The sequence below is a fragment of the Hyperoodon ampullatus genome, assembly GCF_949752795.1.
Source record: "Hyperoodon ampullatus genome assembly, chromosome: 4".
Classification (NCBI taxonomy): domain Eukaryota; kingdom Metazoa; phylum Chordata; class Mammalia; order Artiodactyla; family Ziphiidae; genus Hyperoodon; species Hyperoodon ampullatus.
Genome location: NC_136917.1, coordinates 54,965,993 through 54,993,599, shown reverse-complemented (window position 1 = coordinate 54,993,599; position 27,607 = coordinate 54,965,993). Strand labels below are relative to the sequence as shown.

At 39.7% G+C, this 27,607-nt stretch overlaps 1 protein-coding gene across 2 annotated transcripts in view; it reads right to left on the bottom strand.

Moving 5' to 3' along the window:
• The window catches only part of NR3C1 (nuclear receptor subfamily 3 group C member 1), a gene marked incomplete at its 5' end in the record, with an annotated part of 119,259 nt that extends 105,753 nt beyond the window's left edge, over positions 1-13,506 (bottom strand). The window contains one exon of one of the 2 annotated variants that reach the window (XM_079703428.1): positions 12,295-13,506. In XM_079703428.1, the coding sequence (XP_079559554.1) occupies positions 12,295-13,493 (1,199 nt within the window). The remainder of the gene's footprint in view (positions 1-12,294) is intronic. The other variant, XM_079703429.1, reaches the window with a different exon arrangement.
• Positions 13,507-27,607: the final 14,101 nt, after the last annotated feature.

The following is a 27,607-nucleotide window of genomic DNA, read 5'->3' as shown; positions in this document are numbered from 1 at the left end:
ACACAGATACAGAAACGGTGAAGCTAGTTTGGGAAACAGGTCTATCACCAACAAGCAGTCACCCTGGTTAGTTTGCTGTCTCCCAGCAAAGGTCTGGCTGCCTTTGGTCTTTCTCTTCAGTGCCTGGCAGAATTGGCACTAAATGTTGAATGAATAGATAAATATTCCACAGCCTCTGCTGGAAAGAGCCTGAAATTGGACACCATTGTTTTAACATTTCCTACACATATTTTATCTTTTTTTTTTCTACCTACAAATATTTTAAATGTAACATCCATAAGACCATAAGCTTCACAAAGACAGAAACAACACTGGCCTTGCTCGCTGCTGTATCCTTTGCAGCTCGACTTGTGCCTTGCATATAGTAACTGCTGAACACAAATGTTGTACTGTTATTGCTGGTACTGGATTCTTACAGTTCCAATTTGCCCTAAAAGGGGTAAAATATATGACTAAAGGTAAAACCACATTATTTGCTCTTCTTCTCTGTGGTTCTGTTTAAAAAGCCAACCTAAATTGAGTATCTTAAGTGCTAAGTGCTGTAGCATTAGCTTTGCTTGTCTTAAAAGAATGGATCTAGTTGAAGAGATAAATAATAAATAAAGAAAACAGTATTAATCCAACAGATAGTTATTGGACACCTACTATGTGCTGTAGCACTGACTTAGGTATAAAAACCTGTATGGTCAGTAGTTGCCATTGGATACCATCAGATGAAGGAAGAGGTTGCTATGGGCTGGGCTACATAAAGGAAAGTGTACAAAGTGAGTGGGCATCAAACTGGTCTAGAAGGTTACACAATGTTAAAAGCAGAGAGGATGAGGCTGAATTCAGACTGCAGTAGTCCTCAGCTACATCATATGGCACGCTGGTATGTTGTGATCAATTTTAGGATTTGTGGCAAGGAATCTGTTATTAATAATGATTTATGTATTTTCATTATAAAGTAAAAACACTGCCAGCTTAGACTGATTTGCTGTAATCCTTGTGAAAAGTAATTTGGAAATACCTGTCAAAAATATAAGTGTATATACCCTTGACTCAGCAACCCTACTTTGGGGGAATCTATGTTTAGAAACAAAGTTGCTATTTGTAAGGATACATAGAAAAGGGTGTTTATTGCAGCCTTGTTTGTAGTGGCAAAAATCATGAAACAACCTGAATGGAACATTGTACAACTAATTAAAAAGAATGGGATCTACATCTGTTTATCTGGAAGGATGTTCAGAGTGTACTGTTAGAAAAGCAAACTGCAGAGAAACTGGCATATGATGATCCTATTCTTATTTAAAAACAAACAACCCAGAACCCTTTATATGTGCGTGTGTATGCTTACATGATTATACAGAAATGTGGAAGATAAGGGGAAACAGGAAAGGAAAGGAAGGAAGAAAGAGGAAAGGAGAGACAATGAAGAAAAGTTTATTAAATTTTCTTGGTATAATTTTGCTGAAGGGAATAAACACATTATTTTTGTAAATTTTGAAAAGGCATTTGTGAAAATAGTAATAAACAAAAACAATCTTTAAAAGAGCCAATTCACAGACTATCCTGTGATCTCAGTTACACTCAGATGTGCTTTCCTGGATATGATAGATCAGGATACAGCTGCATGAATTGTGCATAACCCACAGTCTCCAAGGGTTCTGGAGTATCCATGTGGCTGCTATTTGGCGTATGGGTTGTGGTGGAAAGAAGATGGAGAACCACAATGCTATAAGTAACAGAATCACAGACATTTTTTGATTAGGGGAATAATAGTGAAAGCAGTGTTGCAGTCAATTTGAACTAGGGTATGGCCAGTTTTTTTTGGTTTTTGTTTTTCTGTTGTGCTGGCTTCTCCGGGAACAGAAACTTAATTCCCTCCTGGTTTCCTGCCTTTGTCTTTTACTCCCAACCCAGTGTCAGGGTCTTTGTGGTCTCACAAGCATGTTTCTTATTATCCACTTCAATATTTTCATCTAAACTTGAAAGAATGATTAAGATCTCAAACTTAGGGTTTCTTCCTTTCTTTCTGAATTTAAATAACTAAATTAAATCTAGTTGTGTTGTTGTTCCATTTAGGATTTCACTGATTTCTCTTTGACTTTTGAGAATGTTTATATATTTTAAAGACTGGCTTCAACAACAGTCTCTCATATTTATGATATTCTGTTCTCTCTCTTCTACCCTAGTTGACTTGACAGCATATACTGCTCTCTTCTGCCCCAATTTAAAATTGTTGTCTCCTAATTCTCCAGCTATTCATTATCTTTTGTGGCTGCTCTCTTTGGATGCCTTCCAGAGCACTGTCCTTGGTCCTCCCCTCTTTTTTTCCTGAATACTAAAGCAGTTCATTCTTAAATGACCACATCTGATTTTCTGGCTTTAGCTAATACCTACTTACCTTACATTTTCTCTTTTCTGTGACCGTCTTTACCATATTAGGTTGAACTCTCCTACCACTCTTAGTAGAAGAGATAACTTATCTTACTAACTTTGAATTGCTGCTACATACCATAGATAGAAGAAGTCAAAACTATAGGTAGAGTAAGTCAAATCTAAATAAGCTGAAGAACGTTAATTTGGAAGTTCAAGCAAAAATAAGATACCTCCTCTCTTGGAGTATTCAGTCATTGTACACACAGTTATCTGAAAAATGGGCAAATTGATTTCTTGCCTGATTTGTCTAGATAAATCAACACAAATGTATACATTAGATGTCTGCAAGCATAACCTCAATTCTTAAATAAGTGAAAAACATAAAGATGAAAGCTACAAAAGGTTACTAGCTTAAGCAGGATAAATTTGAAGAAGCCAAACCTCAAACTCTTCATTTCAAACCTTTGGTTACCCTAATTTGTTCAATGGTAAATGTACCAGAGTTGTTGTAAGACACTGTGAAAAAGCAATTCATTTCAAAGTCTTAGAGCAAACTTAAAGGCTGACAACAATTAAAAATAAAATTCTTTATGTACACTTTGTCTCTGGATACATAAGCACTTATCCATCTTAAAACCTGTTTCCTATCTGGAGAAGATAACCTGGGCTATCATCTCTCTCAGTGATACTATCTGCTGACATTTCCTTTCTCTGGAAAGACAGGAGTGCAATCCATCCTTATACATCTTAGTTTATATGTCAAGTTTGTTTATTCATACATTCAACGTGTATTTTTTGAGGTCTTACTATGTGCTAGACACTCTTTGACTTGCTGGGATATAGGAATAAGCAAGGCAGACAATATCACTGCTCTTATGGAACTTAGATTTCAGCAGGTGAGCAGATAAGACACAAACAATTAGGTATATAATGTTGAGGGGAAGGGAAGAGTATGTGAAAGATGCTACTATTTCAGATAAAGCAGTCAGAGAGGTCTCTCTTAGGAGCTGATGTTTAAGTGGAGACCTAAATAAAGTGAGAGAAAGAGCCATGTAGATATCCGGGAGGAAAATGTTCCCAGGCATAAAATGCATCAGGGGACCTAAAAAGAGGATTATGCTTCTTCTAGAGAGTAAGGAGAAAATTCTTAAGTGACTAGAAGAAAAAGAAAGTCTTACACCAAGGGGGCATAACCTGAGGTTATGCACTAAGCATGCAAATCATGTTTTCTCCTTGTCTTATATCACATAACGTATAGGATGACAACACTGTACATATCAGTTTCCTCCACAGGTGACGAAGTCTCCTGCTGGCTCATTCCCAACTACTCATTCCTCATCTAATCAGCTCATTCTTTCCATCTGTCTCAGACTCCTTGTTACCGCCTTTTTATTCCAAATAACTGAATCAACTCCTGTTTCCCATGCATCCACACACTCTCCTCCTCTATGAAGTCTCAGTTATGCCTTCTGGGGTAAGTGGACATTTCAAAAAGCAAAATGGATGTGGAAAGTTGTGGGTGGGGTAGGGTGCAGTGGGAGGCAGGGTGGAACAAGTATGAAGATCTCGAGAAGATCTGTGAAGTCGCGGTTGGGGATATTTCTCTTCTTTATCTCCGGATGCCCAATGCCTAGCTCAGTAAGTGTTTGCTGCTGCCGAGGCAGTTAGAAGGACCTTTGAGATGTTGTAGTTAACCTCCCACTCCACCCATCTCAAGAATTCCCTTCCTAGGACAGGCCTTTGTGGCTCGTCCACCTATTAACACAGTGTAACTAGGCTGCTTATATATTTCCCAGTATTCATACAGAAGCACTTAGGCATTAGAAAAATCAGATTCAACCAGACACTGGAACTGGCATTTAGAACTTCCATTTTCTTCTTCCATGGATTTCTTAGTTCTAACTTTTTCTTCCAGATTCTCTGTTTTCTCTTTCAAATAATGTCTTTGGTACCCCCAAAGCACTGCACAGTCTTGTTAAGTGATTATTATCTTGTTAAGTGATTATTATCTTGTTAAATATTATCAATTAAAGGATCACTCATCCCTAATATATTGAATTAGAGATTATTTCACCTATTTTTCTTACCTTTCCTTTAAAAACATTTCTTCTTAGATTATATTCAAAACCTAGTACCCCGGACTTCCCTGGTGGCACAGTGGTTGAGAGTCCGCCTGCCGATACAGGGGACATGGGTTCGTGCCCCGGTCTGGGAAGGTCCCACATGCCGCAGAGCGGCTGGGCCCGTGAGCCATGGCCACTGAGCCTGCGCATCCGGAGCCTGTGCTCCGCAACGGAAGAGGCCACAGCAGTGAGAGGCCCGCATAAAAAAAAACAAAAAAACAAAGAAACCTAGTACCCATAAGACTGCACCGACACCAGCCCACTGTATGTGTTTAGTGATAAGAAACTGCCACTTGACGTGTTTCTGTACTTAGTTCTTTGTTATCTAAAGAGATTTATATCTTTGGTTTAATCCACTAAATTTTTCTGCAGTTTTTTTCAACCACTTTATCAAAAAGAAAAAAGTTAGTAAATAAAGTCAAATGAGCTTCATAATGCTCCCAAATTTATGAACTTAGGATAAATTTTGGTATTCATTATAGTCAATATAGTGTTTAAAAATTCATTGATGACAAATAAAAATTATTAAAGATCCAAGAGGGATTTCTAACACAATATCAAATATTTCCCTTCAGATCACTATTAAGTATTCCTACTTTTTTCTCTTTTTCTTTAAATGTCTCAGATTTCCCCACCTATAAAATTAAGGTAAATAACAGCTGCCTTCAATACTACAAAGCTATGGACAGAATCAGTAACAATATAGAAACTAGAATTAAAAATCTTCATAGGATTGTTAAGAGGTTTAAATGAGATGAATGCATACAAAGTCCTTAGCATAGTGGTGCCACAAAATTATATTCAAGATTTTTAATAATCTTTTTTCCTAAGATTTTTAAGGTTAAAAATATATAGGAAAGAATATGGATAATATAGTTAACATCAAAGTAACTTTCATAGAATACCTGCCTAATCTGTATTATGTTTCAGATCTCTACAACTAGAGACTAGATGTTGAGAGAAGCCTTCTGAGGAGCTTAGACTATTGAGAATTAGGTATTCAAAGTGTGATACCACTAACTAATTCTGTGATCTTTCTCTAGACACTTTCTATAGGTCTCATTTCCTCATCTCAGAAATGAGAGTGTGGGGAGTAGCTGGGCTCTCAACCCCCTTTAAGCTCTCATCTACAATCATTGTACCAAACATAGAGAGCAAGTTTTGAGAACCCAAGAGCCCCACCTCTCTGGCTCTACCAACAACAGTGTTTACATATTATTTTCTATGTACCATCAACTACATTATTTTAAGTTATTATTTCATAAAAATACCAAATCTGCGTTCATTCTTGTCTTGTACTTCTTGATAATGTACAAAGACCCAGTTTTAGTATATCATTCCCTACCCCAGTTGCCTCCTTCACTAAAACAATAGGTTAAGAAGATTGCAGAATTTTAGAAACAGAAGTACACACGTTTTGAAAATAATTCATATATAATTGTAAAGAAAATATTTTGACTCTAAAACACCTAATTACTCAAGGTCATAGATTGGTTCAGCTCAGCCTTAGAACTCAAGTCTTCTAATTTTTAGTCTAGTTCCTTCTGCTATTTCTACTATTGAATAACTAAATTAAATTGTTTGGAAGGGATTTGAAGATTAAAAAAAAAAACAACACCAAACTTGCAATTTATATCATCTTAAAATTAAGAAAACCCTTATCCTCAATAATTACAAAAGCACAAAAACATTAAAACAACAAAGTAAAAGTGTCCATAGCAAACCGGTAGAGCTTTAAAGTTCAACATGTGACAATCATAAGGTCATAAGTCATTGCATTGCCCCAACCAGCATGAAATAATAAAGCATGTACTAAGTTAGATGTCATTTCACAATAGCTTTAAAAAATTGGCTATCAAATATACTTTCATAATAGCCACAGCTAAATATTAAGAATAATTATGAAATCAACTAGAATAAAGGTTAATTTTATTATAAAAAGAAAAGTTAACATTTATTGCAATAGACTGTATGTCCTAAACACTGCATACTTAAGTTGAACTCTCAAATTGTTAAAAAAATAAAAATTCAATGTAAGATAATGTGCTAAACATTTACAACTAATCATATCATTAAACCTTTCTCTCCCCACAGATATTTTTGGAGCGCTAACAGCGTGAATGAAAAAAATTCTAAAATAAGAGGCTTTCACTAAATTTGTTGTATTATAGACATTTTTAATCTCGCTGAAACTTGCTCAAAAGAAAAAAAGTTTTAAAGCACTCAAAATTAATATTTGAGTTACTCTGGAAAAGTATGTTTAAGCATGCAGCTCTACTAAGATAAGTCATTAATATTTAAACTGGCCCAGAGATAAAATTAGGTGATGACACATTTCCATTCAAAATAATTGGCTTTAAGGACCATATTGCAGTATAAATAGTTTAAATGACCATCTGGCAATTGCAGAATCCCATAATTTATTATATATATGTAACATAAATAAGAACTTATTTCCTTAACATTCCAGCAGAAAAATATGCAACCCATGGAAATACATTACTAAAGAAGAGGGTTGTACTCCATAGTCAGATGACAGTGTATGTCAAAGTGCACTAGGAAATATAAAGTGGTTATATCAACATAACACATCATAATTGTTTCAACTACATGCCAGTAATTAAATTTTTATTGATTAAATAACAGCCTATAAACATGGGGAAAATATGAACTTGATCTTAGCTGAAATAATCTAAAAGGAATTAAAATTTCCATTCCATCTTTTATTTTTTTGGTAATAAAGTACAGCAAAAGACAACAACGTAATCCTATAAACATCAGGGTTATATTGCCACAATTAGCTTTAGATTTTTACCTCAAATAAAAGAAACTAAATTGTAATCCTGGTTAATGCAATCCTTTGCACATAAACACAGCCCTAAATTTTTCTTTTTTTAGTCCTCTGACTTCATGACAGCTGATCCAAATTGTTGGTTTTCGGAATTGCTCTTGATGTTTCTAAACTTATCTTCCACCTTTCCACATCTCCACTGCCCCTCCCTCTCTTGCCTCCCTTCCCCCAATACCCTTTAATTCACAAACTCCACTGGAAACCCGTATTCAAGGGACATTTGTGACGGTAGTGAGGAATAAAAAGGCATCCTGTCAAAATTAGGTGCTTGGGGGTTGAAATCACTCTCTACAACTAATTTTTGAACCACTATAAAATTGCTTACTTTCTAAAATATAACTTACTGGGTAAAATCAATACAAAAATTACCATTAAAACTCACACTCTAATCCAAGTTAACATAAAAATGATCATGCACAATTCAAAGAGAGAGGAACACTTAACAGATCTTTTCTTTTTTTTTTCCCCTAAATGGAAGTTCCCCATAAGAATATTTTTATTTACTTGAAAATACAAAACACGAGTAGAACAAGCCAGAAGGAAATGAGAGCAGTTGGCTCTCTGAAATTACAGAAATAAGGAGAGCATGGGCTTTTAAACACTTCTATAAAGGTCAATAAGTAGTTGATTTTTTTCAGTTATAGTTTACTTCAACAAAATATTTCTTGAAAATTCTTTTGCAACACGATTTACCAATATACATTTTCCTTGACTCAGAAATATGGAAGTAAGTGCCCATTAATTTGGCAAATACCTGTAAAAACGGCATTACACAATTACCAGGATTCCTCAGAAGGGTAAATGCTATTAGGCACAAACGTATTTTGTCTATTTAATTTGCTCAGATAAATAGTAGTACATAATGAGAACTTACTGCTCAGTAAAATTAGGTGTGATCTTAAAAGTAAGAAAAAGTGGGTTTTAAGAAATATGCCCCAGGCTTATTTTAAACCCAACGTAAATTAAGATTTCCTAACAACTAGCTTATTTCAATCACCTGCAGGTCAGAGTGGATTATGACTTATAATCAACCAATTAATACAGATGTTCTTTCACATTAGCCACTCATACTAAAATAAACCCTTTTGATCCAATCTCTCCTTCACTAAAATCTCAAAAAGCCCCTAAAGTGACTCTACACACATATGAATTTGACTACTATTACAATTTGCATTTAAGCTACATTTATGGAAGGTATGTTTCAGAATAGATCTTTCATGAAATTTATAAACAGTCAACATAATATTGAAAGTGGTCAGATTAACTAAAATATCTGTAACATCAATAGATAAAACCAAAACAGCATATAATACAAATGATTTTATCAGTTATAAAAATATAATGGAATAGCCAAAGAAACATCACAAGGAGTAATTTCAATAAAATCTGACCACACGCTAATCACACATTTCTGTACTGGAGTCATTCCACACTAAATTGACACACCTGAATACACAATGTGTTTTACCTTGTGGTTTTGTTTTTTTTGTTTTTTTGTTTTTTTACTAATAATATAGCCATAAAGAAGTACAGGGTTTTAAAAAAAGGAAAAGATTATCATAAAGCTAAAGATAAACAAAGAGCCAAAAGCAAATCTCCTTTAACATTCAGAAATCGTTTTATGAGTGAATATCAGAAACATTAAGGTTAAAAAAGACACTGATTGAAACACTCACTGCCAGAACCTTTGAAAGGAAGTAAAGAAAGTATCCATTAAAAAGGGGGAAAATCAATAAAAATCTCTTCTTTATGCCTCCCTTCTCTGAGAAAACATTCAACATGATGTTAATAAGAAAAATGAAAAAGGGACAGAATTTGCTTCACTCATCCTGTGCTTGTACAGGTCTTCATTTGCATTATGTTAATAAAATTAGACATAGGTGCAATTAATAATGAGATGTTAAAATCTACATAAAGTTTCATAGCTTCATTAAATGGCAACCAACAGAGCCCTAAACTCCACCTAAGACTGAATTTACAAATTCATCTTGCATCATTCTTTCTCTCCAATAATCATACCCTTCAGAAAACGATCAACTTTTTAATACTAAAGTTTCAACATAATCCCAATAAAAGCTCTAATTCCACCTGAAACCATTTACTTCTTTGCCTCTTTTCAACAGTTTCACCATTAATGCTCAAGTGAAACAATGCTGAAAATCACATCATGCAGAAATCTGCCTTCATCAATGTTACAAGTTTATGTTAAATTTACTGAATTTCAGAATTTAAAAAGCATATTAAGGTAGAATGGCTAGTTCGTTTTACTTAAAGAATGTATTTGAGTATCAATAAGGTTTCTCTTGTTTTACTATCAACGAACTTAAACCTTAAAAAAAATACTTTACTATACTCAATCATGACATTCATAATTTTACAATTTAACGTAGTAACTGGATGTTGTGCTATGTAGACACATCAGAAGGAACTGCCTTCCCTCCCAAAACAGAGTGTAAAGTGTCTTTTTTCAAGCATACTAAGAAAAAGCAATTTTAGGTGACATCTTAAAAAGTCAAATTACAATTTTTGCTTTAAAAAAACTTAAATAGAATGCAAGTTATTAGTGGATTTAATATTTCTATATTGAAATTCAGAAAGTCAGTATTCAGTATAGTTGTGGTCTCAACATGTTGATTTACCTGCTGATTACTCAGGGTCACTGGTCTTAATGTTTGGCTGTTACCAAAGTAACATATAGAGAAGAGAAAGCAACCAATTTTAGTTATATCAAGGCTATTGTTTGGAAACAACAGGCTAATTCAATGATGGTAAAAAAGAAACATTGTTTCAATTTATTTGGAAGAAGCTTTGTTCTGGGTAATCACAGCTCCCAATGTTAATCCCATAAGGTACAAAATTTTCAAACTTTCTCAAACTATCCTGTAAAGATATTATACCTTTTCATTAGGACACAAACTACTGATTATAATTCCAAATCACACACTGGCATAAAATAATCATTTCACTGGATATTAAAGAATCTTGAAAGAGCCACATTATCATTGCTTTGTCTACCATCATATGGCTGTTAAGAGGCTGACACACTTTAAATATTATAAACTACTAGAAAAAGTATTTAAATGTTCTTTAATGATTTAAGGATAAGTATATTCATCTAAGACTTATTCTCCAGATCCTAGATTCTATAGGGCTTAATGAAAGTTCACTGTGAATAGAAAATGATAAGTTCTTGTTCCATGCCTTTTTTATAGTAAGGAAAATGATAACATTACCATGCTGATTATCAGAACAAAAAGCATTAATAATCACCAAGCTTTTCCTAAGATATATGATTTTTCTTTGTACAATTACATGTTTTATAAATCAATGTAAGTTTCCTACAGAAAGCTTAGTCAAACCAACTGTACTTACTCTTTCAAGACAAACAAGCACATTCAATCATGAATTCCACTGCCAAAAATTTGAGATTGAAAAATTTAAAACACAGCATGTCTTTCAACATTTAAACACAACAGCTTATGCGATAACATCTCAAATCTCCTTACTGAAAACATTTTAAACCTTCAATTCAGAATGATAGCAATAAAAAGTTGAAGTGTTCTAAGTAAAAGATAATTATTATTTTAATAATAGATTAGTAGGTAGTTTACGTTAAGACACACAAGAACCAAGGATTTTTCTTTTGATAAGAAACATCTAAGCCTTTAAAAGGAACAGAACATAGCCTAAATCTAAGTCTAAATTTTTTCCCCAACAAGCAAAGCTTCCTACTTAAAGAGGAAAGAAAAGAGACACCTCAGTATTAGAATATACCTTTAATAGAAAAAGCATTTTTAAAGAGAGTTTTAAATAAAATCTTCAATGACTAGTTAATGTGAACAGTGACTATCACGAATATTTAAGAACTTACAGTACTTACATACAAAGAAGTCACTGTGTCTACTATGCCCTTCCTCCCCCCTCAAAAAAACCCACTGATTAATCAATCTTGTGTCTCTACAATAACATTTTTATATTTTCCTTCACACCTAAAATGTGATATACATTTATCTGAACTGGGGGTGGGGGTGCAGGATAGAGAACTTAACCCCTAGGAAGATACACCTACATTTAGAACTTTCTCCTGGTAATTACATTTTAACAGACCTTTTTGAGGTCAAACGGAAATGTCAATATACTTATAAATGATGGAGAAAAAAGGAGACAGAGAAACAAATCAAACATAGCTGAGACTGAAGCTCAACAATGTAGGCCATCAGCTATATACTTGAGAACTTGTAAGAACATTTGAAAGTAAAATCAAGCACCGTGTTGCCACCAATTCCTTTCTTAAAGGGACCAGTTAGCAGACACAACTTATCTGCTTTAGGTCAGGAACTCTGTGGGCAAGTCCCACGTCTAATACTCTCGTCAGGTACACTGTGCACTGACTGCACTGCTTTAGCAATCTCAGAACTCAGATTCTTCAAGGTTCAGTTTCAAGAAAAGGGTTCATTGTTAGTACTTCTAATTTTTAACCCTTTAATCTCCTCAGGCTAACACTTCACAAATGTACAAATACAGCACAACGTTTGATTACGTGAGGTATTACAGGTGTTTTTCATCATAGTGTAAGAGCATGTTCTAAAACAGCTTAAAAAATATGCACAATAAATATATATTTCTAAACATTATACCCCCTTGAATTTACATAGTTTTTACTAAAGACACCTGTTAATGAGCAGTATTCTTCCAAATTTTTACATAAAAATTTCAATTACTGGCCAATGGGATACTAAATACCATTATTTCAGGGGAAAAAAAAAAAAACTGGGAAGGGTTTTGTACAGACCAATCACTTAGGTTTTCTACCATGCCTACTTTCAAGAGCCCGCTTAAACTGATTCACATGAAAAAGCACTTGAATTGTTGTCGAACACATTCAAATAAATGAATATTTAAATCTATCGACTGATCTTAAATGTACCATTCTCAAGAAACAGAAAGCATTAATCTTACCTTGAATAGCCATTAGAAAAAACCGATCGACCGGAGAAGTTCAAAGTCCCTAAGGAAGTCAAGTTATCATCTCCAGATCCTTGGCATCTATTCCAATTTTCTGAACCAACAGGAATTGGTGGAATGACATTAAAAATAGGTTTCTGATCCTGCTGTTGAGAAAGGGATGCTGTATTCATGTCATAGTGGTACATCTGTCCCCCAGAGGTACTCACACCATGAACAGAAATGGCAGACATTTTATTACCAATTATATTTGCTCCAGAAAAGCTGGCCTGACAATAAACTGGGCCCAGTTTCTCCTGCTTAATTACTCCAGGGGTGCAGAGTTCGATAAAATCTTCTTTTTCTGTTTTCACTTGGGGCAGTGGCACACTGTTAGGGCTTGATAAGATCAGATCTCCATTATCCTTAATTTTAGGTTTAGTGTCTGGTAAAACAAGAGGCTTACAGTCCTCTTTTGAGTTTCCTTCCAGAAGGAATGGATCATCCTCTCCTGCCAAAGGAGAAAGCAAACAGTTTTCATCTATCAAGAGGTCTGAGCTCCAAGGACTCTCACTTGTCTCTTTACCTAGGGACCCAGAAGAAAACTCCAAATCCTGGAGTTTTTTCCTCCATATGTCAAAGGTGCTTTGGTCTGTGGTATGCAACTTCACATTACCCCCATTAGTGCCAGTCTGGCCCTTCAAATTTTGCTGTTCTGAAGATACATCAGAGTGAGTTTTTGGAAACTCCTTCTCTGTGGGGGCAGCAGAGGCAGCAGCTGATGCTGAATTCTTGGGGTTCTCTGGAACACTGGTCGACCTATTGAGGTTTGCGATGCTTTCTTCCAGAAGCCGAAAGTCTGTTTCCCCAGAGGAAAGGCTCATTTGGCCCTGCTGTGGGAATCCCAGGTCATTTCCCATTACTTTTGTCTCTGTCTCTCCCATATACAGTCCCATTGAGAGTGAAACTGCCTTGGACAGATCTGGCTGCTGCGCATTGCTTCCGGAGCCTTTTGGAAAATCAACCAAAAGTCTTTGCTGCTTGGAGTCTGCCTGAGAAGCAGCAGCCAGTGAGGGTGAAGATGCAGAAACCTTCACAGTAGCTCCTCCCCTTAGGGTTTTATAGAAGTCCATCACATTTCCCCTCTCTCGACCAAGCACACTGCTGGGTATTTCTTCTCTACTGGGGGGGCTTAATGATTCCTTGGGGTCCATCAGTGAATATCAGCTACAAAAAAAGAGGGGGACATAATAAGCTATAAAATCACATTATCTCTGTGATCCGATTAGTAAGAGCCTGTTAAATGAACCTTTTAGTTAATTGCGAATCTAATTCCTAATTCAGAAGAGTAGATTCTGTCTTCCATAATATAAAAGCCGTGTCTCCTGCTCACATTCAGTGCCACATTTAAAAGTACAACGCAGTCCATTTGCACAGCTGAGAACAAAACTGTATCAAACTAAGCTTGGCTATTCATACTGCCACTCACAAATTGGTAACTTTGTTAATCACAGACATTATAATTCATTACATCTGATTATTCTGAAGGTTCAAGTTGATGTCAAAGTATTTAATTAAAAAAAAGGAAGTATGATCATTGAAATTCCCACCTCTTTTCAACCAGTCAAGGCTGTTGGCTTTTCTGAGAACTAATAAACATAAAATCTGATAAACACTATGCTAGAATTCTCTATCTCTAATTACTCCCAATTCCTCCCCTACCGGCTGGTCACACATCCAAACCTTTTAGTACAACCTACTAGTGAACCATGCATTTTACTTGGAAGATAAACAATGATGGTCTGCTCATCTTCCAATAGGGTAGGAAAAGGCTCCTATTTTAAACCCGTATTTCTTACTGAATGTGCCTAATAGTGCCTGCTTTCAAATTTGGACATATGAAATGAAACACACTGTATACAGGCTAACTAAAATTTAGATTTACAAAAGAATGTGTAGTAGCTTCTCATTACAATTTTTTAAAATACGGTATAAGAAATATAGCTCTCTCAAACGCTTAGAACACAATAAAATCTAGATGAAGCTACATTTTCTTTTAAAACTGCTTAAGACCTTCAGTATGAAATACTATTATGTCTCTAAATTAAGATTTTTCCTTTCCAAATATCGAAGTATTGAAAAACAAAGGGAAAAAAAACCCCAGAACTGTAAAATCACATTCATATAAATCCAAGTAAAATAAAACATAATACAATGCTCAGAATAATCCTCCCTGCACTCTAAACCTTCACCTATCCTAATTCTGAGCCTACTCTCAAGAGGATTAGGTTGCTAGAAGATTGTCGACAATCAAGATGTTTTAAGAGGCGGGCAGAGACTTTGATAAGCATATTTGCGACAGTATAGTCAAATCCTGTCCAATGAAAGGAAACTTTTCCCGTACAGAGACTTTAAGAAGCATAAACTTCACTGGCCCTCGCTAAAAGTGGAGCGTGATGAAGGTAGACAGAGAGGTGGGGACGTGCCACTACAAATCTTGAGGGTAAACTGCTTATCTCCCCGCCCCTCCGCCGTGTTTAGCTGATAACGATCTCTAAACACAAGGTATCAAATGGAGCCTAATGAATTTCCACGCCACTTTGACAGCTGCCTTCAAACTCGAAACCAAAACAATACTTCATAAAACGAAACGATCCCTCAAACGATTTTATCCCCCCGTTTAAATTGCAAATAGCCGTGTCACAGTAATTGGCCTTAATGAACCATGCCAAGGGGTCTTAAGCGGCATTACAAGGCTGCAATTACCAAGTCTGCAACCTCAAAACGTCCGACTAGCGCTTGTCAAAAATCGCATCACGAAACTATTATGGTTAGGGAGGGTCTTCTAAAAGGGGCCACTTCAAAATGTCAGGAGCGAAGTGATGCCAAGCGCTAAAGAACAAACCCGCGCGGGGTGGGGGGGTGTAGAAAAAAGCGCGAGGTTAAAAGAGAAATGTGTCCAGACCTGTTGAGTTCTTTCTCCGACACGCCCACTTCCACCAGATAACACCAGCCCTGGCCGAAGTCTCCGAGTAGCAGGCTGTCAGCCCCCTGCGTGTGTACACGCGCGCACACATACACACTCACACACACCCCTGCGCGCCCGCCAGAAAGGAGACGCGCTGGAGCCTCGACACAAACCCTGCTCGCGCTCGGGCGCTCTAGGGTGGAGCGGACAGAGTCGGGCGAGCAGGATTCAGACGCGGCTCAGCGTTCACCAAAAAAATGGGTGTCTGGGAGGCCCCCTGGGAGGGAAAAGAAAAGGGACTTGGGGAAGAAGGAAAAAAAGAGAGAGAGAGAGAGAGAGACCAGGATTCCTCACCAGCGAACGAGAGCCTGGAAACCCGGACGGCTCGACGAGGCTCCACTCGCAGAGAGCTCGGGTTCCTCCCCCTCGGCCAGGGGACGGCGGTCCAGGGAGAGGAAGAGGCCAGCGCTGTCACCCGCGCGCTGCCCTGTCGTCACCGTCCCCCGGCCCTCGCCAGCCCCCACCCCCACTAGCCGAAGCTAATAAAACTTTGCAGGCTCCCGCGGCGCCCCCGAGCCGGCCTCCCGGCCCCGGCCCGCACCTCGGGGAGCGAGCGCCCGTGGGGGCCCAGCCCCCGGCCCTCCCCTCCCCTCCCCTTACCTCTGCCGGCGGCGCCAATCACCCCACACCGTCCGCCGCTCCCACCGCAGCCGAGATAAACAACTTAGCGTGTGAAAGCAGGAGGAGCGGGAGCGAGAGATTTTTTTTCTCTAAAAAAAGGAAGTAAACAGCCGCCCCCTTCTCCATGGGGGGAGGGGAGAGCCCCTATTTGAGAAAGTCTCCCATTTCCCGGCTGACAAGCCAGCTCCCCGCCCCGCGCCCGTCTTCGCGGGCCGGGGCTCTCGGGCGCGCGTCCTCCGTGCCGGCGCCCCGCCGCTCCCGCCGCTCCGGCTGCGGCGTCTCTTTCCACCCACTAGAATCCGTCCCCGACGGGCGGGTGGTGACTGGGGCTCCCGTCACAGACTCGAGCTCGCAAAATGGAGGAGGAGGAGGAGGGGAGGCAGCGCGGACACGCGAAAGGGCCGCCCGGCCGCTGCAAACGAGCGGGACCGAGCGGGGGGCGGGCGGAGGCGGCGCCGCGGCGCGCACACACTCGCACACACACGCGCTCCCACCCCACCCGCGGCCGCTCCCCGCCCGAGGGGCCGCGCGGCGGCGCGGGGAACGGTGCAACCTGTTGGCGACGCTAGGCAACTGCAGGGGCGGCCGCGGCCCCCGCCCCCACGCCCTCCGCGAGGGCCCCGCCACCCCGGCCGCGACGGCGCCTGCCCGCCCGCGGCCCCCCGGCACGGCCCCTGCCGAGGCTGCCTCCCGGGCGCGCGAGGCTTCTCCTCGCCCCCCACCCCTCACCCCCCAGGAAAAAGGAGAGGAGGCGGCGGCGGGGGCCGACCTGGTCTTTCTGGGGCGGGCTTCGGAGGGAAGCCGAGTTTCTCTAGTTTCTCTTCTCGCTGCTCCTTCCCGCCCCAGCCCAGCTCCGCGACTCCCGACCCACTCCTCCCGACTCGCCGGTCCCTCGGCGGCAACCGTCAGCGCCCCTGCGGGTGACAGCGGGCTGGCTGGGGGAGCCGGGGCGCGGCCCGCAGCAGAGCCGCGAGGGTGGTCCGCGCCGCCGCCCCCGGGCCGAGTTGAGCGAAGTGTGTCACTTCGCACGAGGCTACAGGGTTGCACGGAAACGGTGCAGCGGCGTCTCGGCCCCTCGTAGGGCCGGACGGCCAGACACGCCCTCTGGGGAGGCTTCAGGGAGGGGAGGGCAGGGAAGGGGGTCGGCGCATACATACTCTGGGCCGGGGGGGAGTCGCGTGCCGGCGGGTCCCCCACCCCCGCATCGTCTGGGCGGCCCAGTCTGCAGCCGCCGCCGCGTGCTCGCACCGGGAGAGAAGTTGCAAAGCAGAACCCACCCTCCCCTGCGCCCCCACTGTCCCCCACCCTCTTCTCCGAGCCTGCGAGGCGGCGGCGGCGGCAGCGGCGGCGGCAGAAGGAGGCACCGCCTGCCAAGTTCAACCCCCATCCCTCCCTCCCTCCTAGCGCGCTTACACTTGAAGGAAGTTGCACGCCAAATGCAAAACCTCCAGAGAAGTGGATTTCTTTGCATTTTAAAATTATTATTTCTAAAGAAAGCGGGAGGTGGCAGGCTTAAAAGCAAGTTGCAAGCGAAACAGTAAGTTGCTTGCACAGTACGCCCTCCTTCCCCCCACCCCAACTCCTGACCTCTCCTTCCACCCCCTTCGGGGCCCACGTCCAAGTTTCCCGCTGAGGCCCCTCCCCCGAATCTTGACATTTGCTGCACTCGCCTCAATGCGTCGCCCACCCCTTCGTGTTCGTGGGACCCCCATCCCTCCAAATAAAACAGAACACACGCAGCTTTAAAATGTCAGCATTAAACTCCTTCCAGCTCTTCCCGTTACGCGCCTCCCCCTCTGTCCGAGGGAAACACGTGGCCTGTCCCCAACGAGAGGGGAGTGGGGCGAGAGGAGTCCGCGCCGGAGGCCCCCGCCCCAGCCCCCTTCCCCAGCTCGCCGCGTCCGGAGGACTTGGGCGACGCCGGGATCGAGCCTCCTACCTTGGGCGGCACATATTATGATTTGTGTGACTCGGAGAAAGGTTGTGCTGTGTTGCTTTAGGGTTTGGGGAGGTAACTTTTGCGACCCCACAGGTGACAGCGCTTGCCAGCTGCAGCCGGGGGCGGAGGCTGCCGCAGCTCCACCTAGCCCTGCCCGGGCGCTCGGCCGCAGCCACTCTCTCCCCCGGCCGCGCTCAGACTGGCGGCGGCTGCTCTGCCCTGACATCTTGCAGAGGATTTGGGGGGAGTGCTTGCCGGAAGCCGCCTGCCGCCATCTTGGTAAAGGCAGCTGACACCGCCCGGCCGCGCGTCCACCATCTTGGCCAAGGTTCTCGCTACCGGGCGGCCTAGGTCGCCCTTTCTCGGTTCTGGGGGTGTAGGCGCTGCCCCGTGTGTCGTTCGAGATGACGGGAGAGAATTAGGCTATTAGCGAGCCGCCTGCCCAGAGGCGATCTGCGCGGGCCGCCTCCAGATGATGCCAGGGCCGCCATCTTGGCAAAGGAAGATACGCTCACAGCCTCGGAAGAGAGGGGAACCAAGACCTTTGCCAACCCTCAGCCAACCCTGGCTGGTAGAACCCTCAGCCAGGAGAATTTTTATGAAGGGCGCTGAGCAACCCAGTTGTTAACAAAACCCCTCTGGATACAGACGAGACGACTCCTCTTTTCTTTCCCTTGGTTTAAGTCAACTGGAGGGAGGCCCCTGTCTTGGGTGCTTATAGTGGATACAAAATGAGAATTGCCTCGAGAACGCTACTTTCCCTACTTGCCAGGTGTCCTACCTTCCGAGTCTCAAATACTAGAATCAGATGTCTTTACTGCATTGGGTCCCCAAACAACCAACAGCTTCATGAAAAAAAAAAATCAAACCTACAATACATAATATGCTACGCATGTTTTAAAAATGAGTTAACGTACTGAAATGATCATCCTTGTACATCTGCTTAGAAGTTATAGTAGGAACTATTTATATATGTAGTATATTATATATAATAATTTGTACATATATATGTAAAGGGACCATAACAGATACCTAATTAAGTACCTCTTCCCATACCATAAACCTATTTCATAGTTGAATCTGTGCTCTAAAAAAACCCACCTCATCTCTCTTACCTGTTCACATGTAGGTGGTGGATACCCTGCTTTTAAACATCTGCTTTTATAAGAGTTCCCAATTAACTTTCTCCCCACTCATTTTTTCCTGCAGGTCCAGTGGATCACTTTAAAATGGGAGAGGACACATCATTTCAAATTAAAAATCGCCCTTGAAAACACTCTCAGTGGAGCAAAAGTGTGGAATTTTCCTGATTTTTTCTTTTCAGTGGTCTAAATATGCCTGTTAATTTTTTAATTTGATAGAAAAAACTCTCATTCTTTAGTCTTGCATGTTCATTTGAAAGCATGCACAAACTGTAGATTAGCCCAGTGTTTGCTTTTCAGAGTTAGAATTGTGCTTTATGGCTAACATTTATTGATTAACCCAACACACACATACACACACGTCTGCTGCCCACTTCTGACAATAGCTGAATAGATAGGTATTACTCTAATTTTGCAACATGAGGAAACTGAGGCTTACAGAGCTTGAGGTGTATCCAAGTTCACACAGCTAAGCATGGAGGATAGAAATAGACAATATTAAAGAGATTTTTCTTCACTGATCTTGTAACTTCCATGAAAGAGTATGTAAATTCCATGATAGGCTTGCAATAAGTGTGTATGGAATTTAATTCAAGAAATGAAATCCAGTGTACCAGAAAAGACATGAGATTAAGCACTGTAATAATAACAGCAATTCTAACAGTAGTTAATATTTATTGAACTTCTACTATCTGCCAGGCACCATTGAAAGTGTTTTATATATACTATCTTAAATCTGTAGATATGAAAATAACTAATCTGTAACCCTGGGAAGTTATAATTACTACAGGAGAAGAAATAGGATGAATCCCAATCTGAGGGGGAATATATTTGATTGTCTCAGAAGCAAAGGTGAGAATGAAGGTAATATATCCAAACTCCATCAAGGCAAGAACCTTTTCTGTCTTGTTCATTGCTATATATCCCACTCCTACAACAGAGACCAGTACGTAGTTATAATAAAACATTCAGTCAACTAGTCATAATATTGCTTTTACTGAATTGTTGTGGAGGCCAAATGAGTTAATGAAATGTGTACAGGTAGTACTCAAGATCCTCATTTTAACTGTCTTATGTTTAAACACCTGAGTACTCCTTCCTAAAACAAACAAAGACCTATTACTGTTTGTTCCTATACTGTCCTGTACTTTACTTTGGTAGCACATTACAGTGATAGTTTGTTATTTCTGGATTCATTTGTTAAATTTCTGTGTCCTCCACTAGAATATAAAAGCCCTGTGGTGGCAGAGCCTGTGTCTGTCTTTTTCATCGCTATATCACTAGCACATAGTAGGTGCCCAGTGGATATTTGTTAAATGAATGAGTGAATGAAGGAAGGAAGGAAGGAATGGAAAGGGCCTGAGACTGTATCCTAAGGTCAATAAAACCTTAAACCTGAATAGTAACCAAACCACTTTTTACATTTATACAGCAGTTGATATATTATCCAAGTGAGTTCTCCCATTTTGTTCATCTCTTGTATCATTTCTATTAAAATAATCCAGGCCTCACTGTCAGATTACTCCTCCAAATCAATTAAATCCTGTCATGTTCCTGTTCAAGTATCTACAGTAAATCCCTATGCCAGTGTACACAGATCTCAACTCCCATTCTGGTATGTATTTAAGACCACCGTTTTCACTTGCCCCTTTGTAGAAGGCAAAACCTTCTCACTGATGGGATTGGACTGGTATTTAATTCAATTAAAAAGTCAGTTAAAAAAAAAAAAGTTAAAGCAAGGAAATCGTAAAAAAAAATTATACTTGGAAATTTTAAGCTTTAAAACCTACAACCTGTGATTGAACATTTATTTTCTAATCCTCTGATGAAGGTCTAAAGCTTTGGGGAGCCCACTGACTGGTGTTCCGTGTTTTCATTCATGTATAAACTGTACCCAGATGGCATCAGTACAGCATAGCTGTTAAGAGCCAGACTGGCTGGCTGGCCTCCACCACCTCTATGAAGAATGTAACCTTGGGCAACCGAACTCTCTGTGCCTCAGTTTTCATCATCTATAAAATGGGGATGATAATACTATTAATTCAAGTTATTATAAACAGTAAACAAGTTCGATATATGTGAAGAGCTTAGACTAATTCCTGGGGTATATTAAGTGTTCAATCATCGTTAGCAATTATTATTCATATGTAGTATTACTACTATTCCCCAGTTTTCTTTAAAGAGCAACAAATTAAAATACTTACAAAATGAGTGTAGATTTCTAAATTTTTATGGTTCATCCCCCTGCCCTTGCCACAATCTTTTAAAGTAGTCTTCCATCCACCTAGTTTGACAGCAATTATTTATAGGGCGTTTTTCCATTTAGATTTTATAGAACAACAACTATTTCTTCTATTACCCATATTTCATCATTTTACTTAATATTTAATTAAATCGAGTAATTACAAGAATGACACAAATGGAATAAACATTTTTTGGGGAAAAAAACTCCCAAAACACCAGGAAGTGTTAGTAAGCATAGAGCATAACTGGTGGGAACAGCAATGTGTGGAGTACAGGAAGTAATCTTGGCCCCAGTGTTCAGCCTGCCCTGCATCAATCAGTATGTTTTCCAGGGAGAATGGAGAACCTGGATTACTTGAGATAAATGCATTCAGTAGTTTCATTTAAGAGACAGCCTGATGAAGAAAGACCACAGCGTATACCACATTCATTCCCACCTTTACTGTTGTTTATCACACATATTTCCTTTGACATAAGGAGACCTTGTAACTTATTTTCCAATAGCCCATGATTCCTTGTCGTGGCTGTAGTTTCCATTTATTCTATCCTCCTATCCCTCCACCCCACTTTAGATCTATGATATTAAATGAAAATTGGAATCAAATAAATTTTTATCATTTTTGTATGTATTAATAATTTTGAATGATAGTTCATTGAATATGTTAATTTTATATTAAGCCAACACGAGCATCTTGTGTGGGTTGTCAGAACTTACTTAAAAAAAACTGTCCCTGGAATGTCTCTGTGTGTCTCATGGTTCTGTTCAGAATCAGCTGGGACCCCGTTTGACCAGGACATCTCATTGCCGTGTGGCTGACAGGGTCTTGGTGCTACAGCCAGGTGTCAGGCCTGTGCCTCTGAGGTGGGAGAGCCAACTTCAGGACATTGGTCCACCAGAGACCTCCCGGCTCCATGTAATATCAAATGGCAAAAGCTCTCCCAGAGATCTCCATCTCAATGCTAAGACCTAGCTCCACTCAATGACCAGTGAACTACAGTGCTGGACACCCTATGCCAAACAACTAGCAAGACAGGAACACAACCCTACCCATTAGCAGAAAGGCTGCCTAAAATTGTACTAAGTTCACAGACACCCCAAAACACACCACCAGACGTGGTCCTTCCCACCCAGCAGAAAGACAAGATCCAGGCACATCCACCAGAACACAGGCACTAGTCCCCTCCACCAGGAAGCCTACACAACACACCGAACCAACCTTAGCCACTGGGGGCAGACACCAAAAAAAATGGGAATTACGAACCTGCAGCCTGTGAAAAGGAGACCCCAAACACAGTAAGTTAAGCAAAATGAGAGGACAGAGAAACACACAGCAGATGAAGGAGCAAGGTTAAAAACCCACCAGACCAAACAAATGAAGAGGAAATAGGCAGTCTAGCTGAAACTGAATTCAGAGTAATGATAGTAAAGATGATCCAAAATCTTGGAAATAGAATGGAGAAAATACAAGAAACGTTTAACAAGGACCTAGAAGAACTAACGAGCAAACAAACAATGATGAACAACACAATAAATGATATTAAAAATTCTCTAGAAGGAATCAATAGCAGAATAACTAAGGCAGAAGAACACATAAGTGACCTGGAGATAAAAGAGTAGAAATAATTACCACAGAGCAGAATAAAGAAAAAAGAATGATAAGAATTGAGAACAATCTGAGAGATCTCTGGGACAACATTAAACACACCAACATTTGAATTATAGGGGTCCCAGAAGAAGAAGAGAAAAAGAAAGGGACTGAGAAAATATTTGAAGAGATTACAGTTGAAAACTTCCCCAATATGGGAAAGGAAACAGTCGAGCCCAGGAAGCACAGAGAGTCCCATACAGGATAAATCCAAGGAGGAACACACCAAGACACATATTAATCAAACTATCAAAAATTCAATACAAAGAAAAAATATTAAAAGCAGAAAGGGAAAAACAACAAATAACATACAAGGGAATCCCCGTAAGGTTAACAGCTGATCTTTCAGCAGAAACTCTGCAAGCCAGAAGGGAGTAGCAGGATATATTTAAAGTGATGAAAGGGAAAAACCTACAACCAAGATTACCCAGCAAGGATCTCATTCAGCTTCGACAGAGAAATTAAAACCTTAACAGACAAGCAAAAGCTAAGAGAATTCAGCACCACCAAGCCAGCTTTACAACAAATGCTAAAGGAACTTCTCTAGGCAGGAAACACAAGAGAAGGAAAAGACCTACAATAAGAAACCCAAAACAAGAAAATGGTAAGAGGAACATACATATCGATAATTACCTTAAATGTAAATGGATTAAATGCTCCCACCAAAAGACAAAGACTGGCTGAATAGATACAAAAAAAAAAAAACAACACCTGTATATATGCTGTCTACTAGAGACCCACTTCAGACCTAGGGACACATACAGACTGAAAGTGAGAGGATGGAAAAAGATATTCCATGCAAATGGAAATCAAAAGAAAGCTGGAGTAGCAATTCTCATATCAGACAAAATAAACTTTAAAATAAAGATTATTACAAGAGACAAGGAAGGACACTACATAATGATCAAGGGACCAATCCAAGAAGAAGTTATAACAATTGTAAATATTTATGCACCCAACATAGGAGCACCTCAATACATAAGGCAAATACTAACAGCCATAAAAGGGGAAATCAACAGTTACACAATCATAGTAGGGGACTTTAACACCCCACTTTCATCACTGGACAGATCATCCAAAATGAAAACAAATAAGGAAATACAAACTTTAAATAATACACTAAACAGGACAGACTTAATTGATATTTATAGGACATTCCATCCAAAAACAATAGAATACACTTTCTTCTCAAGTGCTCATGGAACATTCTCCAGGAAAGATCATAGCCTGCATCACAAAGCAAGCCTTGGTAAATATAAGAAAACTGAAATTGTATCAGGTATCTTTTCCAACCACAAGGCTACAAGAGTGGATATGAATTATAGGAAAAAAATCTGTAGAAAATAGAAACACATGGAGGCTAAACAATACATTATGAAATAACCAAGAGATCACTGAAGAAATCAAAGAGGAAATCAAGAAATACCTAGAAACAAATGACAAGGAAAACACAACGACCCAAACCCTATGGGATGCAGCAAAAGCAATTCTAAGAGGGAAGTTTACAGCAATACAATCCTACCTCAAGAAACAAGAAACATCTCAAACAACCTAACCTTACACCTAAAGCAATTAGAGAAAGAAGAACAAAAAAACCCCAAAGTTAGCAGAGGAAAAAAAATCATAAATCAGATCAGAAATAAATGAAATAAATGAAAAAGAAATGAAGGAAACAATAGCAAAGATCAATAAAACTAAAAGCTGGTTCTTTGAGAAGATAAACAAAATTGATAAACCATTAGCCAGACTCATCAAGAAAAATAGGGAGAAGACTCAAATCAATAGAAGTAGAAATGAAAAAGGAGAAGTAACAACTGACACTGCAGAAATACAAAGGATCATGAGAGATTACTACAAGCAACTCTATGCCAATGAAATGGACAACCTGGAAGAAATGGACAAATTCTTAGAAAAGCACAACCTTCCGAGACTGAACCAGGAAGAAATAGAATATATAAACAGACCAATCACAAGCACTGAAATTGAGACGGTGATTAAAAGTCTTCCAACAAACAAAAGCCCAGGACCAGATGGCTTCACAGGTGAATTCTATCAAACATTTAGAGAAGAGCTAAGACCTGTCCTTCTCAAACTTTTCCAAAATAGAGCAGAGGGAGGAACACTCCAAACTTACTCTAAGAGGCCACCATCACCCTGATACCAAAACCAGACAAAGATGTCACAATAAAAGAAAATTACAGACCAATATCACTGATGAACATGAATGCAAGAATCCTCAGCAAAATACTAGCAAACAGAGTCCAACAGCATGTTAAAAGGATCATGCACCATGATCAAGTGGGGTTTATCCCAGGAATGCAAGGATTCTTCAATATATGCAAATCAATCAATGTGATACACCATATTAACAAACTGAAGGATCAAAACCATATGATCATCTCAATAGATGTAGAAAAAGCTTTGACAAAATTCAACACCAATTTATGATAAAAACTTTCCAGAAAGTAGGCACAGAGGGAATCTACTTCAACATAAAAAAGGCCATATATGACAAACCCACAGCCAACATCATTCTCAATGGTAAAAAAATGAAACCATTTCCACTAAGATCAGGAACAAGACAAAGTTGTCCACTCCCACCATTATTACTCAACATAGATTTGGAAGTTTTAGCCACAGCAATCATAGAAGAAGAAGAAATGAATACAAATTGGAAAAGAAGAAGTAAAGCTGTCACTGTTTGCAGATGACATGACACTATACATAGAGAATTCTAAAGATGCTACCAGAAAACTACTAGAGCTAATCAATGAATTTGGTAAAATAGCAGGATACAAAATTAATGCACAGAAATTGCTTGCATTCTTATACACTAATGATGAAAAATCTGAAAGAGAAATTAAGGAAACACTCCCATTTACCATTGCAACAAAAAGAATAAAATATCTAGGAATAAACCTACCTAAAGAGACAAAAGACCTGTATGCAGAAAACTCTAAGACACTGATGAACGAAATTAAAGATGATACAAGCAGATGGAGAGATATACCATGTTCTTGGATTGGAAGAATCAACACTATAAAAATGACTATACTACTCAAAGCAATCTACAGATTCAATGCAATCCCTATCAAACTATCAATGGCATTTTTCACAGAACTAGAACAAAAAATTTCACAATTTGTATGGAAACACAGAAGACCCCGAATAGCCAAAGAAATCTTGAGAAAGAAACATGGAGCTGGAGGAATCAGGCTCCTGGACTTCAGACTATACTACAAAGCTATAGTAATTAAGACAGTATGGTACTGGCACAAAAACAGAAATGTAGATCAGTGGAACAGGATAGAAAGCCTAGAGATAAACCCACAGACATATGGTTACCTTATTTTTGATAAAGGAGGCAAGAATATACAATGGATAAAAGACAGCCTCTTCAATAAGTGGTGCTGGGAAAACTGGACAGCTACATGTAAAAGAATGAAATTGGAACACTCCCTAACACCATACACAAAAATAAACTCAAAATGGATTAAAGACCTGAATGTAAGGCCAGACACTATAAAACTCTTAGAGGAAAACATAGGCAGAACACTCTGACATAAATCACAGCAAGATCCTTTTTGACCCACCTCCTAGAGAAATGGAAATAAACACAAAAATAAACAAATGGGACCTAATGAAACTTCAAAGCTTTTGCACAGCAAAGGAAACCATAAACAAGACAAAAGGACAAACTTCAGAATGGGAGAAAATATTTGCAAATGAAGCAACTGACAAAGGATTAATCTCCAAAATTTACAAGCATCTAATGCAGCTGAATATAAAAAAAAAACCCAATCCAAAAATGGGCAGAAGACCTAAATAGACATTTCTCCAAGGAAGATATACAGACTGCCAACAAACACATGCAAGAATGCTCAACATCATTAATCATTAGAGAAATGCAAATGAAAACTACAATGAGTTATCACCTCACACCAGTCAGAATGGCCATTATCAAAAAAGCTAGAAACAATAAATGTTGGAGAGGGTGTGGAGAAAAGGGGACCCTCTTTCGCTGTTGGTGGGAATGTAAATTGATACAGCTACTATGGAGAACAGTACGGAGGTTCCTTAAAAAACTAAAAATAGAATTACTATTTGACCCAGCAATCCCACTACTGGGCATATACCCTGAGAAAACCATAATTCAAAAAGAGTCATGTACTAAAATGTTCATTGCAGCTCTATTTACAATAGCCAGGACATGGAAGCAACCTAAGTGTCCATCGACAGATGAATGGATAAAGAAGATGTGGCACATATATACTATGGAATAGTATCCAGCCATAAAAAGAAAAGAAATTATTTGTAGTGAGGTGGATGGACCTAGAGTCTGTCATACAGAGTGAAGTAAGTCAGAAAGAGAAAAATAAGTACTGTATCCTAACACATAGATATGGAATCTAAAAAAAAAAAAAAAGTTTCTGCAGAACCTAGGGGCAGGACAGGAATAAAGACGCAGATGTAGAGAATGGACTTAAGGACACAGGGAGGGGGAAGGGTAAGCTGGGACGATGTGCGAGAGTGGCATGGATTTATATATACTATCAAATGTAAAACAGCTAGTGGGAAGCAGCCACACAGCACAGGGAGATCAGCTCAGTGCTTTGTGACCACCTAGAGGGGTGGGATAGGGAGGGTGGGAGGGATATGCAAGAGGGAGGAGATATGGGGATATACGTAGAGGTGATTCACTTTGTTA